At 42.0% G+C, this 15,857-nt stretch overlaps 2 protein-coding genes across 2 annotated transcripts; one reads left to right on the forward strand and one right to left on the reverse strand.

Annotated features, from left to right (window-relative positions):
• Window positions 1–626: 626 nt before the first annotated feature.
• Window positions 627–3,610, forward strand: cdca3 (cell division cycle associated 3). Its single transcript, XM_085423288.1, has 6 exons — window positions 627–779; window positions 1,295–1,446; window positions 2,032–2,152; window positions 2,260–3,147; window positions 3,230–3,297; window positions 3,401–3,610. The coding sequence occupies exons 2-6, from the start codon at window positions 1,315–1,317 to the stop codon at window positions 3,491–3,493; spliced, it is 1,302 nt and encodes a 433-aa protein (XP_085279414.1). The 5' UTR covers window positions 627–779; window positions 1,295–1,314; the 3' UTR covers window positions 3,494–3,610.
• A 1,813-nt stretch (window positions 3,611–5,423) lies between these two features.
• gnb3a (guanine nucleotide binding protein (G protein), beta polypeptide 3a) lies at window positions 5,424–15,840 on the reverse strand. Its single transcript, XM_085423292.1, has 9 exons — window positions 11,390–15,840; window positions 8,762–8,870; window positions 8,500–8,645; window positions 8,174–8,237; window positions 7,711–7,873; window positions 7,558–7,624; window positions 7,270–7,471; window positions 6,947–7,163; window positions 5,424–6,524 (listed from the first exon to the last, which is right to left on the reverse strand). The coding sequence occupies exons 2-9, from the start codon at window positions 8,816–8,818 to the stop codon at window positions 6,418–6,420; spliced, it is 1,023 nt and encodes a 340-aa protein (XP_085279418.1). The 5' UTR covers window positions 8,819–8,870; window positions 11,390–15,840; the 3' UTR covers window positions 5,424–6,417.
• Between the last annotated feature and the right edge of the window lie 17 nt (window positions 15,841–15,857).

The following is a 15,857-nucleotide window of genomic DNA, read 5'->3' on the forward strand; positions in this document are numbered from 1 at the left end:
TTAGTGCATACACTTAACAACCACTTGATTAGGTACACTTGCAGACTCTAATATGACCAGTGATATAGTACAGCCTGAAATCTTCAGAGCTCATACCAATGACGTTGGCTCATTCATTTAGGTTTTTGTTGAGGTTGTCAGGAAAAGTAACCTGATTTCATGATTACTTGCATTACATTTAATTCAGTTCCTATGTTTGTTTGTTTGTTTTAATCCACTTCCCTAACATACAGGTACTCAAAGTAAAAAATCTAAATTTAAATGCTTTAAAAAATTTATGCTAAATCTATCTGGAAATCTGAAGGGTTATATCAAGCATTGTTTTTACCTTTGACTATCATTATTATATATGCGCAGATTTTATTCATTTTCACTAAATGCGAACTCGCTATTCATGTTCAATGTTTTATTTATTCTTGGCACACTCCGGCCTCCATACTTACTTTAACAAGTCATATTCAAAAGAAAACTCGTAACTCGTGTTTCCGGAGCTTTCCCAACAAATTCATTTTCTCTCACAAGTGAAAAACAAAACGTTTCCTTAAGTTATCAGCAGCCCACCCCGCCCTCTTTTAAACTTCGCATTCCTCTAGGCCAATCAGAGTCGAGAAGGCGAAGTGCAAGAGAAAGTTGATTGGTTCATTTAAAAATAACATAAGCGCAACCACGCCATTTAAATGTTTTAAAAGTCGTGTGTTCCTCCTGTTGATCTGAAGTGTGGAATAGGAGAAAGGCGGATAAACTATACGCTTGGTCCACTGTATTTGTCGTTTTTTCAGGTGAGTAGTGAAATAAATGACACGTCCGAATGATGTAGACCGAGTTTGTGTTTTTTTTTCTTTTGCTATACTTTAAACGGTTAACGTGAAACTGCAACATTTAGCTAACATACGTAGATGTGAATATGGTTTCCAGCTCTGTAAATGTCATACAAATTGTCCATAGTGACAGATATAGTAGTAAAGTCGTGTTTAAGATGAGCTACGATTTTTTTGTATTTAAAAACTAACGTTAACTTTAAGTCACGAGCACTAATCCATCAGCTAATAAGCTAAAATACAATGTTTAACAACAGGTTATTTATGCCTTGTCAAGCATTAGTTTTTACCGTTGTGTGATTGTAAGAATGAAGAATACACCAAGAAACGAGCCTTTCAATGTATTGATGAATGAGAATAATACATAGTTTTATTGTATTTCATCTAAATATGTGTACATCTGTGCTTTGTATTTTTGCTGTGTTTTTATGTTATGAATAAATAAATGAATAGAACTCTGTTTACCTGAATGGCAGGTAACATTAAAAAAAGGATCATGGGATCAAGTGAGAGTAAGATGACTGCATCTGCAGCCATAAAACCAGAGCCAGCCTTCAAAAAGACTCACATCAGTCACCTCATCGATCCTCGCTCCCCCTCAGCTGGCATAGAACGAACACCTATTCAGGTGGGTTACCTGGTGGATCCATTCATATATTTAAAAAAAAACACAAAGTCTGAAAAAAATGTACTGTCTGAACTCCAGAAAATGTGCAGTCATTCTTTTTTATTAATGAAGGCATGAACATTTTTACTTTGATCTTGAGGCCCTCTGATCCAAACTCTCTTCTGTACTCACATTTCAAAGACTTTGAAAAGCTTCTTGTTTGATCAGTGTGATATGTCCAAACTATAGAAGGTGTGAGGGGAACAAATGAGACTTTTCACATGCGCTTATACTCCATCTTTCCCAGATGGTGTGGATGAGTGTAGAAAGTTCACCCAAAATCCACATTTTGAAGTTTTCTCCAGTAAAGTATCAGAAAACAGATCCAAGATATCATTGCTTGTCGTTGATCCTTTGTGTAATAAACACAAAGCTGGTGCAGTTTAGCTGCTAAACTTGCATGTCACAACATGCAAGTTTAAAAAATTACCCTCTGATGGGGAATAGGTGGGAGGCACTGATAATTATTGACCCTGCTTTATTCTCTATACTACTTTTGTAAACTGTGGGGCAATCAAACATAAAATAATTGAATATTTTTGCAAGGTTGGGCAGCTTGTGTCCAAAACGTCCGCTGAGATGAAAAGCGAGTGCCCTGTGGTGTTCGGTGATCCACGTTCACCTACCATTGGCATTACCCGCACCCCTGTGAGAGAAGTTATGAGAGGTAAGTAATATATAAACGTAATAACTTTCAGCTTGACTTTTCTCACTTTATTGAAAAAAAAAACAAACAAATCTAAAAAAATGACTTCCTTTCATTCATCTTTCCAGCAACAGTCGGGTCCTTTGCTCGTCGCCTGGGTATGATTTTCCACAGTGAGGTTGAAGGGAAACTCCCCGAAGGCCGTCAGAAAGGCTTCAGTGGCGCATCAAAGAAAGAGGAGGACTTTATAAGTGAAGAGCTGGCATCGACTGAGCCCCTCCTGAGCCCACAGCCGTCCAGCAACCTTAATGAGCATGCTAACTTACTGGTGCCACCTGTCCAGCCCCCTCTCCAGAGCGTAGAGAAATTGAGTCCTTTTGTGCTTCCTGAAGAGCCTCAGGTGGAGGTGGAGCTAGAAACTGAAGCAGATATTAGCCTGGAGGAGGCTGAGGAAGCAAGAGAGTCTCCTCTTCACAAGAGACTGAGCATGAGCCTGATAACCTGCCACGAGGGCGCTCCCTCCCCCCGAGCCTTTGCAGAGGTCCATCATGAAAATATTTCATCCCCAGAACCTGGCACAGAGGTGGAGCCACTTGGGGATGGTGTGGATCACGCTTACGCCCTTCCTTCTGCTACCATTGAAGCAGACTCTCCTGTTGAACCTGCCCCCTCCAACACTGATGCTGATGATTCCCTTACACAGCCAGAGAAGGAAGAAACTAAAGAGCTCGCTAAAGAAGCTAATTTGCTTCCATCCGGTCCACCATGTGTTCGTGGTCCTGAGCAGCCACAGGCTTGCACCGGCATCCGCTGCCCCACCTTTGACTCAAAGAGCCCCAGCCAGACTGTTTTCAAACCACAGTGGCTGGGAAATGGCTTTCGTCCGTCTGGGCTCAGAGCAAGAGGAGTGCAGGGGCTCGGTGGAAAAGGAGGCTCGTCTCCTCTTGCCGTCCGTGTGGCCGTTAAGAACGTAGCCAACGAAAACAAAGGACAGTCTGGAAAACTGAAGCAGAAAGGTGTGTAGGAAGTTTGTCACCTTTTGATTGTTTATGGTGAGACTGTTCTGCTTTTCCTTTTTTAAACTTTCTTTTTCTTCAGGTACTGAAGGCCGCTCTCCGCTGCAGATCCTCAAGAAGACCAACTCGCCCAGAGACCAGCGCGCTCAGGTATTTGTAGCTGTAATTTACCCACATATGGGCTCATGAAAGCAACATCTGTGTTTTTACTTGTCCAAAAACACAGGAAATTCACGTTTTGATTTCTTCCCAGATGAAGCTGAAGACGTCCACTCCCGACAAGCAGAGGGCTGGACAGATGGACCGCCGAGTGCTGGCTGTGTGTCTGGATAAGGAGAACCGATGAGGCACTGCACGCACTGTTTTTTAAAATGTGCTTTTATGTGTATAGCTTCCACAAACTATTTGTTGTCCTGTATATATTTAACTGCTTGTTGTTGTGTAAATAAAATTTGCAAACCTACTAGAGCTTTAAATTTTTACTGATTAACTCTTATCTGTTATTTGGAGAGTCTTCTTGTTCGTTTTTGTGCGCATTTAATCTTCGTCAACACCTAAATTATATTCAGAAATAACACTTGAAATTTAATATTTCTCCAGTTTGCAAAGATTGCATAGCTCCCATGTCATTGAACTGACAAAGCGTCCTTAGGCAATGGTGAACACTTCGTTGCCCTCGCCTATCAGTGTGAGTGTAAAGTGTCTTTTCTATACCCAAGGCATGCTTTTGAGTGAAGAAAAAGCACTATGTAGCTACCAGTTCATTCAGCAGGTTACCTTGATGTCTGCTGAGTTGCTGTCATGTGATTGGCTGTTTGACATTTGCACTAGCGAGCACTATAGCAGGTGTACCTAATAAAATCTTAGGAAAAACAGACATTTTAGCATTAATTAGATGTAGCCCTTTTTTTTTTTTTTTTTTTAAAGTTTTTACATTTATTCATTTTTACTTTTTTGTCACAAGGAAACAACAGAAGAGAGAAGGGTGTGGAAAGAGTAACAGGAAATAAATAAACAGCACAGTAGTAAACAGTCTTTCTATACTCTAAATGTTTGACTTGCAGGCAGATCATGTGGCCAGCCGATGATCTGTTCTTGGAGGAGCAGCTCCTATTTATGGTCTTTTTACATGCAATATTCAAAAGGGAGCAATATCGTCATATTTAATCGTGCCACTAGGTATCAGTCCCAAAAGTGTCACTGGGATCCTTGAAAATATCACAACCAAATATGTCCTCTAAAGTGTTTAGTGTCAACATTATTAAAGTCCATTGGCATGCTCGTAGTTTTGTACATGAACTGCTGTGACTGCACACTTCTACACAGTTTGTCCAGGGGTATATTTGTATGATGTGTACCTTCAATCGCTCCATCATCTTCTGGTGAAATTCCCTTTTGAATCTCTGTATTATAATTAATGTATTATAACTTGATAGAGAACTTGTGTTTTGGAGATATTCACATGTACATGAGTATGGGCGGAGTTAAATCTGGATGATAAGATCATCTGTGAGTAATGCCATTATATGGTTCTCCTTAGCTATTAGTTCCTATGAGTCAAGGCCTCTGTGAATATTCCATAAAGGGGTGAGCTGAGGCAACAACCCTGCATCTGTCTGACAGGTGATCTTTATTCTAGCATTTTTACCTGAGGCTATATCATCCTCATTTTTTTATGATTAATTTTAATTGATAATATGGGGATAAAAGAGGTTGGTCAAGGTGAAGGTTTTACAGTGTGGATGGGAGTGAGGCTGATTGAAGCAGTTTGCACTTTCACCTCACAGTAAGAGGGTCCCTGGTTTGAGCTCCAACTGGTGCATGTCTATGTGGGGGTTGCTTGCTCTTCCTGCGTCTGTGTGTGCTTCCTCTGGGTTCTCCTGGCTTCCTCCCACAGTCCAAAGACATATGTTAGGTTAGTTGGTGTTTTTAAATTAGCTGGATGCAATATGTGAGATAGATGAAGAGCAGATTTTTAAAGATCTGCTCATTTATAAAATCAATCAGGGTTTGTTTAGCATGCAGCTGTGTGTAAAAAGCCTGCAAGGCTTCACATCTGAGCTTGTTAAATGCACAAAGAGCCTGTTTATCCTTAAGAGAAACTACATTCTTATGCTTTTGTCTAGACAACTCAAGTCACGCTACAAATAAATGCTCACATTTTCTCTACAGTGAAATCAAAGAAAACAGAAGCGTGGCTGACATTTCACATGCTTCACTCGTATCTAGAAGGATTTGAATGCCAGAAATAAACATTTAGACTTGTGTAATGCAGATCTTTATTAGATAGTGCTGCTTCACTTTGTACAGTGTGTATCCACTCTGGAAAAGAGCCCGTTTAAATTAGAGTTAGATTGTTTTTTTCATTTTTATATACACAACCTGTCCTTCAAGTTTAAAGGTTTGCATGCAGAGGAAAAGTAAGCACTTATATACACATTCAGATGTACTACTCATAAGCACGGCAGCCATTACCATCCATGTACCACTCATACAAAGAGTCCTGTCCTGAGACAAATGGGTCATCTTTTTATGTAAGTGCTTAGCGAAGCATGAAAATCATTTTATTATCCCATCTGTCAGTTCAGCAGTTTACCCAAAGGACTTTTCAGGTCTAGCTACCGAGGGGTTAGGCCGAGTGATGAGACCCGAAATCCTGGTAAATATTGTCCATCGATCACATACAAAAACACACGCTAATGCAGACATCTGCAAGCTAGAACTCCATTTTAACTAAAGTTAAGAAAATGAACAGGAAGTAAATGTAAGCATCTAGAGAATCTACCAAAACTAACAACAAACAACAGTCTGAAACAATAAAGCTCATATTATTTATATGATTTAACTTATGCTATGATAGAAATCACAGCATGTTAGTAAGTTACCCAACACAACATATGCTTCATCTGGACGTATTCAATTCTATCTCATCCTGTGTGCTACCGTTTCCATTTGGCAACTGTTCTCAAATTGCTGTAATTAATGTGCATCCATGTGAACCACAGTAGAATTAACTACTGATGGGAATGACATTTGCTCAGACCCCCGAACCCAGAATTCCCCCATAACGTGAGAAGAAAGTTTGGAGCGCAACGTGATGGAGAGGAGAGAAAATCTTCACATTACAACCCCGCTCCACCGTTAGATAGGACTTGGCACAATTTGACATACCCTCTTCTCACCCCATGTGACTCCTCATCCCCTCCCACAGACCTCAATTTCTTTATATTTTCTTCACTTCACTAAGTGCTCTCTTTGCAATGAACAGCCTCAGTTCCAGATCTTGAGGAAGCTGTCCCAGGATCCCGTGCAGCACGCCATGCCATCCGTGGATACTCCGATGCAGCTCACTCTGTTGTCGTGACCAGCCAGCACACCTGAACAGCAGCAAGCAGGGAAATAAATGAGTCAAAGGGTCAAACATTTTGAAATAAACTTCCAATTCAGATTTATCTCCCAGTTTTTTCTTTTAGTTCACTTATGTGCAAAACTAAACTTTACAAGGAAATGTAACTAAAAGAATATTGTGTGCTTTTAAAACTAATAATAGACGGAAAATGTAGTTTTAGTCTTTCTTGTTTGGTCAGATTTGTCCAGCAGCATTAAGAGGAGTTGGTTCAAATATTTATTGTCCCTGGGGTGTATATGGGACTGTGTGTCAGGTGTTTGTGTTGCATTATATTACTGTATTGAAACCACAATGACAGAAAGAAGAGAGCAAACTCACTCTGGAAACTAAGTGAAAGGAATATAGCAGAAAAAAGATGGAGAAAAAAAGTCGAGTAACTCGGTTCCTCACCGACTCTCTCGGCTTTGAGCGAGTCCCAGATGTTGACGTTGAAGTCGTCGTAGCCAGCCAGTATCAGGCGTCCAGACAGGGAGGGGGCCAGAGAGGTCACCCCACACATGATGCTGCTGTCCTGGTAGGTGATGAGCTCCTGGTCAGCTCGCATGTCGTACATCTTGCAGGTGGCGTCATCTGATCCTGTTATCACTGCATTACCGTTGGGGAAGAACTGGAGGAAATAGAAGTGGTTAGAAAGCGTGCCTCCTTGGACAGGACGCGCTGAGAGCTTTGCACACAATAGAAAAGGAAATCTTTTTTTCCCCCTTTGTTCTCACCCCAATGGCGTTGATGTCACTCTCGTGACCTCCAAAGGTCTGTCTGCAGGTGCCCTCCCTGATGTCCCACAGCTTAGCTGTGAAGTCACAAGCCCCTGAGATGAAAAACTTGAAGTCTGGGGACACGCCGAGGGACATGCAGTCTCCCTGGTGTCCGGCAAACACAGTCTTCTGGGTCCCCGTCTCAATGTCCCATAGTACGCTAGAAAGGCAAGTTTAATTCAATTTAAAGTGCAAAAGAATCAATTCAAGCTTTCTTTTGTTCAGTAAATCGAACTATATTCTTACCAAGTGCAGTCGCCTGAGCTGGTGATGATCTCAGTGTCGCTGAGGAAACGACAGCAGGACAGGTAACCTGTACAACCACAGAAATACCACATGGGGCACTGCAGGACTCATCACAAAGGAGCGTTTAATTTCTGTTTCTTGTCACCTTCCTACCTGTGTGCGCTGCCAGCTCTCTCATGACCTTGACATTCCCATCCTTGCCTTTCAGGTTGTAGATGGAGCACATGTTGTCCAGACCGCCACACGCCACAAGGTTTCCAGAAGGTGCGTAGGCACAGGTCATCACCCACGATGACTTGAGAGGGATGGCATTCACCTAGGTTTACACAGAGGACAGGAGAGCTTGTTTTCAGCCTCTGAATTTACTGTTGTGTATTTAGTTGTCTCACGATGGAAATTTAGATCCTGTAACTTTTAAAGGTATGTGCTTAAGTCTTAATGTTTGAGCGAGAGATGCTCAAGGCACAGTGAGAAGTACCTTGTGTATTTTGGTGTGTTTGAGAGTGAATACACCCTGCAAGGTTTACAACCACGTTTACTTTGGGTTTAGGTATAGCTGGAAACAAAAATTCCTATTACCGGAATTGTAATAGACCTGCCCTTTGGCCTCTCCTACCTTGTTGGTCGTGATGGTGTCCCACACTATGAGTTTTCCATCCTGCGAGGCACTGACACACAGCCTGGGGGAGAAATGTGGATTAAAATCAGCAAAAAAACCCAAAACATGTGAAGCAGAGGCTGTAACATTAAGAATATGCTCCCCCCTATCAATTTACTCAGTTTAAAGCAAATCTAATTTACCATCTCCCTTCTGCATATCTGGACTTTTCTCACTTTCCTCACAATTATTTAGAAAATTATTAGAAAACTATCAGATCTTGGCTGCAACACAAACAAAAAAGCAGGTGTTCTTTAAATTTGTGCAGCATGTTGGGTAATTACTTTGAATCAGTGGACCAGTGCATTGCATAGATCTTGGCAAGATGACCCCTTAGTGTTTTCCTGGTCTTCATCTGGACACGCCCCATCACTGTGATCCCAGCTACTGCCTCCTGCAGTGTGGTATCCTGCACCGCCTTGCGAGCTGCCTGCAGAGCACACACACACAAAGTGCCGTCAGGAATAATATGTGAACACACGTCAGACAGAACAGTATGTGTATTATGCTGGATCTACCACAGATGATATATTGTGGCCAACTTACGGTAATCTGGTCTTTGAGACTATCTGCCTCCTTTCGAAGTTGCTCCATTTCACCCATGGCGATCAATCAATAGTGGGCTGTAGAGAAGATGTCAGAAGAGGCCGTAGTCCTGGGAATAAGAAGGAGAGTTCCGGTGAAGCAGCATGAACAAAACTCAGTCACCAAGAAATCATAAAATCTTTGCCAAGTCACCCGCGCTATCCTTCCATCCCAGAATTTTACCTGCATTTACCTGTTAACCTCCCTACTGCAGGTCTCCAGGTAAGTGCTGCTTTGCAAGTCAAACCACCCCCATCAGCTTTGCAAACTTTTTCTAACTTCGCAGGAACATACAGAGAAACCCACAAGACACACCTACACTCAGACACGCACGCACAGGCAGACCGTATGAATATTCACCCGGTTAAAGTTTGCTCTTCAGACGATGTGAGAGCAAAGATCCTCACCCTCAATGTACACACAAACCAGTATGTCCTGTAATGATGCGTATCAGCTCTCACTCGCTGCCTCTCAGCTTCACGGCAAATTCACAACACTTGTAGAGGAATTTGTGCCATTTAACACTCCAGCTGAGCTCTCATCTGCTGCTGATGGCTATTAAATTTGCTAATGTGATGATTAAATGAGCAATGTTTAGCGGTACAACCAATCGCCTAATGGTCAGACTCATAAAGTGTGACAAATGTAATCAACGCACAACTGAAGAGGCAGCCAGAAAGTCAAAAAGTGGCACAGAGAAGTTCAGATGGAAAAGCACGGCGTTAATTTCTCAGGTGAAGCACCACAATATAAGCAAACTTTAAAAAGAAAACACACCCTTTTCAGTTTCTTGTACAAATATTAAAAGTTACTTCTTTTTCTTTCTAAAGCAATCAGTTTTCATGATGCCATTTCCTTTATCTTACCTTAAAAAGTGACAGGAGGGAATACTTGCGCTGATTTTACTGTTTGCGTCCCTGCAGCAATCTCTCGCTTTCTCTCCCCTCTACTATTTGAATGAGTGTCCCTGTCAAAACACATGACCAAGTGGATTTGCCTCTAATTTGTTTGAAGTGAAAAGGAGAGGAAGGGAAAGGAGGGAGTGACTCTGTAAAAGAAAGAGATTTGATTTAATTGTTTGCCACTGGGCTTTATGTGTAAAGCTAAAGTAAATGGATGATGGCCTGATGCGGCGCTCCAAAAACACACACCAGCCGCAGCAGCTACACTTTGGGTGTAGCTTTCTTAAACTGCTTACTGATACGTCGTCCCTGAAGTTTCTGAACCAAGGGGGATTTTAAAGCCTTTGCTCCAGATGTGGAAATTGCTCCAGCAATGAGCGTTTTAATGACGCTTGAGTGTTTTAGTCGTGCTATTACCCTTTTGCCATTGTGTTCCTGGGACCCTGCCATTGTTCCGTGTGATTAACTGACTGCTAGGGTGGTGGGATGGTGGAGTGCATTAACACAAACAGAGGGAGAAGTGGAGGCAGAGGGAGGGGAGGCAGGGGGTTGAAATAAGGGGGGGGGGGGGGGGGTGAAGGGTAAGAGGTGAGGCAGGAGAGTGAGTTTTAAATCCTACTGGCTGAGATTTTAAGGGATGCCTTTTGAATCAAATCTGCTCTCATCCGATTACTGACTGCTCTTTGCATCTGGATAAGAGATGGAGAAAGGGATGGGGCGGCAGATAGGGGCATGAGAATGAGGTAGGGGGCAGATGGAGGAGGTGGGCAGAGGGAGAGCTGGTGAAAGGTGGGGCAGGGCCCATCAGTATGGCCAGTGATTCGACTTTGAATCAGAGAGCTCCTCAAACAGTTTCCCTCTTATATTCTTAAAGGGGATGTTAAGAAGTTGTTAAATGGCAGTGAATTATTAGTTTATGTGAAATAACATTTATGTCACTATTAAGATGTTTTTCATTGGCTTTAATTAAACCGTAACACTCAGTTAGCATCACAGTGAAAATGTCTTCCTGACTTCAGCCAAAGCACCTCTCCCTTCTCCACCAACAGTGTATATGACTTCTTGTAAAAGGCACACTGTAACAGATCATTTTTTTCACGTTGCATAAATGCCATCGACCACTTCTCCAACTCTTAAAACTTCAAACAGCCGATGCTTTGATTCTTAAGTTTACACGGAAAATAATAACTGGAATAACTTTACGCAGCTCTGTCATGCAGATTATGTCCGATTGCATTAAGAGTCAGACCACGAAAGGAGTTTGTTTTTTATTCAGATTATCAGAGCATACAATTAAATCACTATTGTATGCTGATCCCGTGCAAATCCCTCATCTGCATGTGCTGTAAGCAAAAGATGAAACGCAGCTAAAGACATCGGGTGTGTATCAGTATAAATGTGACATCTCCATACTCGATATTTAATCAGACTGTTTTAATAATCAGCAGGTTTCCAGCTTGAGAAGAACTCTTACACTTCTTTTCTGAAGTGTAGGAATCACAACACTCAAAACAACCACATTTAAAAACGTCACAAATATGGACACATTTTAAAAAGATATCAGCCGGAAATGTGTTCAGGTCCGTTTTGTATGACCCTTGATGCCCATGAAGCATGACACCGCAGCATATCCACAAAACTGAAAACATCAATGTCTGCTGAAAGGAACACATGACCATCCACTTACCAATCGGAGACTGCTATCGAGGTGTTCTGGTAGATCTTCAATCCCTCTTCCTGCAGCGGCCTCTCTCAGGTTGCTGTCATAAGTTCAGCCTGTCTGTTCCTACTCTTTCCTCCACTCATTCGCTTTTGGTATCGCGGACAGTGCGGTATTCCTCACTTGCCTCACTGCTCCTATGAGGAACAAATGAGGATTGGAGGGATGAAGGGAGATCAGCAATGAGGGGATAAACCCTGGGATGGAAGAGTAAGGGGGAGGGGGGGTGATGGTGAAATAGACAGAAAGGGAGAAGAAACAGTGGGTGAAACCAAACAAGGTGCAGAGCATGTCTGTAGGGTCACAAGACATGAGCCGGGGTGAATCCAAGTCAAAAGACTAAGAGATGGAAATCGTGGAGGGGAGGGAGAAGAGGATAAATAGAGGACCTGGGAACATGGCTTTTTATGGTGCTGAGATAGTTTTCAAAAGATCTATGACTGACAGGAGGGTTTGTGTTTTGTAAACCTGAGGTGAAGCTAATATTAGAAAGTGTATGGGCAGAGGGGGAGATTGGCAGTGTAGGGATCAGACTGGCTACAATGATAAAGCAAGAATAACTGCAGGATTAAGGGGAATGGATGATTCTTACACACAAGCAGACCAACAACCATGGGCATTTCCTGACAGTGTGTAGAGCGTGCGCCACTATAGCTGTCTCCTATGTTCTTTGTCATCTAAAGGTAGAGATAAAGAGCCACAATATCCCTTCGGTTTGCTCGAGTTCTGCCCACACATCTAAATTTAGAGGTTTCTGTTGTCACTCGTCTGTTGATGTGCCACTCCACAGCTTTTGCACATTATCTAACAGAGTAAATCACCTGTGTTAGTTACGAAACAACGCAGCTTGCACTCACGATCATGACATTGCATTGTTAGGCAGAGAGCCGGATCGACGAGAACAGACTGCGTTTGACCCAAAAGGCCTGGGAGAAAGTCACCGAATCAGGTGCTGAATCCCAACTGCATTATTAAAGGGAGCTCCCATTCCTTTCTCCCACTGAGATTTTCACATGGATCAGGAGAGTCACTTTATTGAGAGTTACTTTCTGTAGCTGAAGTATGTTCATGAAAAATGTATGGCAGCGCTATTGTACTGCAGTGTCTGTAACTTCTCCTTGAAATTTGTGTCAAATACCGAGTGTCCTCTGAACAAGAAGAACACATTCAAATCCTAAACTAGTCCTAAAACAAATTTGCTTAGGGGTGTTTACAAGTACACAGTGACAACATGCAAAACATCCCAGTCTAAGACCTTGTTTAATGCTCTTTCTCTAAAACACACTTCACTTAGTTGCAAAGAATAATTAGAAAATATAACATAAAATCCTGCCCATGAACAAATTAAATCCTACTTGTTCCAATATAGAACAAGTAGCCCAGATATCACATTGCTACTTTCCAGGCAAACCCTTGTTGACACGGATTCGGACAGTTGAACGCCATCAGACAATACGAATCCCTTGTTTGCACATTTGTGAACATATCTGTGTTTGGAGCAGAAAAGCCTTTGCTGTGTGCTTCCTGGCTTCATTCTGTGATTCAGCGCGGCTAAATTGAGCTCTGCAGTTTAAAAGCGTTGACCTTTGCTCGCTGGATTGTGGTAACGGCAGTGGTGCTGACCCTTGATTTGGAGAAATGGAGTCAGGGAAGCACAGGCTGTGAAACGGCGAGTGAAACAGAGAGAAAAAACAAAGAGCAAAACAAGGGATTTGTTAGCAGAGGCACAGAAACAGGGCGGGATAAAGACAGAAAGAGTGTCCGATTATGGGTTACTATTTAAAGACTAACAATGCCGCGCTCTACTACAAGGAAAACTCTCAAAGTGGTTTGTAAAGTCTTATAATCTTCTATGATTTTATTACATTTACTACTGATGTTAAACCGACTGAACTGAAAGCAGAAAAGGTGAGCATCCCTCCCCGAGTGAGATGAAAATTTCACTGCACTCGGTCCCTGCACAGCACAATAAAAACAAGAAGAGGAGAGTTTGTTTTGTTTACTTTGCACACGCTGAAAGAGATCTCTGAACATTTGATCTGTGGGAGGAGTGAGTGGATTAAATGACAAATGTGTCAGACACAAACATGTTGTTAGACTGCTGATGTTTTTATAACTCATTATGGTCTAGACGACCCTTACTGAAGTTCAAACCCAGTATCAAAATGGAGCAGAAAGCTGATTTAAATGACTTTGAGCACGGCATAGTTGTTGGTGCTACAAAGTAGATCATCAGTCACTTCTGCTGGCTAAGAACAGAAAACCGAGACTACAATTCACATAGGATCACCAAAATTAGACAACGGGAAATTAAAAAAGCATTGCTTGGTTTGATGAGTCCCAATTTCTGCTGTGGTGTTTGAGTGGTGGGGTCAAAATTTGACACAACACGAAAGCATTGTTTCATTCTGCCTTGTAACAGCTGCTCAGGCTGCTGGTGGTGTAACAGTGTGTGTGTGTGTGTGTGTGTGGGGGGACTTTATTACCAGGTGTGGATCACTGAAACACCACAGCCAACTTGTGAACTGTTCCTGACTATATCCTTCCCTTTATAATGTGCCATTTTGCTCAAATCCTCACAAACTGGTTTCTTGACAATGAGTTCACTTGTACTCAAATAGCCTCCACAATCACCAGATCTCAGTCCCATAGAGCACCTTTGGGATGTGGTGGAACAGGAGATTTGCATCATGGATTTGCAGCTAACAAATCTGTAGCAATCGTGTGATGCTATTATGTGAATATGGTGAAAAATATCTGAGGAATGTTTTCAGCATCTTGTTGAATCTGTGCCGTGAAGCATTAAGACGGCTCTAAAGGTGAAAGAGGATCCAACCCGATACTAGCAAGATGAACTTGAAAATGAAATAGCAAGTGAGTGGGTGTATATTCACCTTGCATATGTTCCCAAGCAATATCTGTGCACTCTCAGCAGGCGGTTTGTGCTTAGACAAAAACATCTGTCAATCAGGTGTGGGTATAATTTGACTGATATTTCAAGGTTTTACTGTTTACATTAAAATGACGAGCATTCGTTTTTCTGACAAGTTTCTTTCAGTATTCGTGTGTAAACTGGCAGTGTTTTGATGCAGAGATTAGCAGACGAGGTCGTCTCACAGCAACAAGGTTCTGGGTTCAACTCAAAGTTGATTTTCTGAGCCGTCTGCAGGGGAGTCGAGGAGAAAAAATCTCCTTCCACTTTCCAAGCAAACTCAAATGACTGCGAAGACTTTTCACCTTAGACTGTGTCTGATGGTGCAACTACCCTGAAGGGTTCAACAGTAACAGTAAGCTGCTGTAAACAGAGTACAGTTTCTTGTTCTAACTGTATGTAAGCAGTTGGTGTGTTGAAATGTTGCATCTCTGCTGCTGTTCTTTTAACTTTTGATACAGGCTACCCCTATAAACAGGAATGTAAAATAAAAACTGGAATCTTATTATTTCTGTTTACTCTACTCTTCAAAATTACGTAAGGCACCAAGGCCAGACATCATCATCAGGCAACCAATAGGAGGTTAGGGTCATAATCACAAATAGTAGGAAATGTGATATAGGAGATGAGTATCCTGTCTGCTACTCACTACACACAGCACTTAATTATAATAACACCAGTTTTATAACTGTGCGGCTGAGCCTTACATAATTTCTGCTGCTCATGTAAAAACATAGAAATTTGATGTGTACATTTCTCGTTTGTATACGCAGGTATCATTAGACGGCTGTGATCTTTAATGTGCCTTTAAAAAGCATTAAAATGCATTATGCATAAAATGCTTTTTAGTGACTAACTACTACTTAAGTGAAGATTAATGCGGAGGTGTTTTGGGCGCTACGTGGTCTCAATGTGAGAGGGAGGGAAGAGGTTAAACCCAAGGCTGCATTAAAAAGGGCCCACCGACCCAATTCCAGCAGCAGGGGATTATAACACAGGGGGGAGTAAGAGTGTTAATATGGGCCATGAATGGTACTTAAGTCGGCACCTAATGCACAAGATGAAAGCAGAGGAGGGGGGCTGAGTGGAGGCTCTGGTTGTAATGGGGAGGATAAGATGGGAGAAGGTGGTCGAGTGTCACTGCGCTGGATGTGAATGATTAAATCATCTCTCCCGGATTACTATTCCATATTCTAAATGGGAGATGTTTTTAAGCTTCATAAACAAATGCACTCATTTATGAGGGATTAACAGTAATCTCTCTATTTCTATCTTTTTTTCCCCTCCCTCCACACCTCTCGCTGTCTGTCTCTGGTCCTTTTCTCCCTCTTTTACTGCCTCAAACGATAGTTTCTGGACAGCGTCACTGTGTTCACAGGTTCCTGCTGCTGTGTGGTTCCTATCTTATCATCCTATCTTTGTCTAACAGACTAAATAAACTTTAACCTTCTTTTTGTTTATTTTTAATTGTTTTTATCAGCAGGGTGTTAAAGAGGGTGTGCA

Source organism: Rhamphochromis longiceps, linkage group LG11, assembly GCF_057381845.1.
Source record: "Rhamphochromis longiceps isolate RC_006_pf linkage group LG11, R_longiceps_female_GT1.1, whole genome shotgun sequence".
NCBI classification, from domain to species: Eukaryota; Metazoa; Chordata; class Actinopteri; order Cichliformes; family Cichlidae; genus Rhamphochromis; species Rhamphochromis longiceps.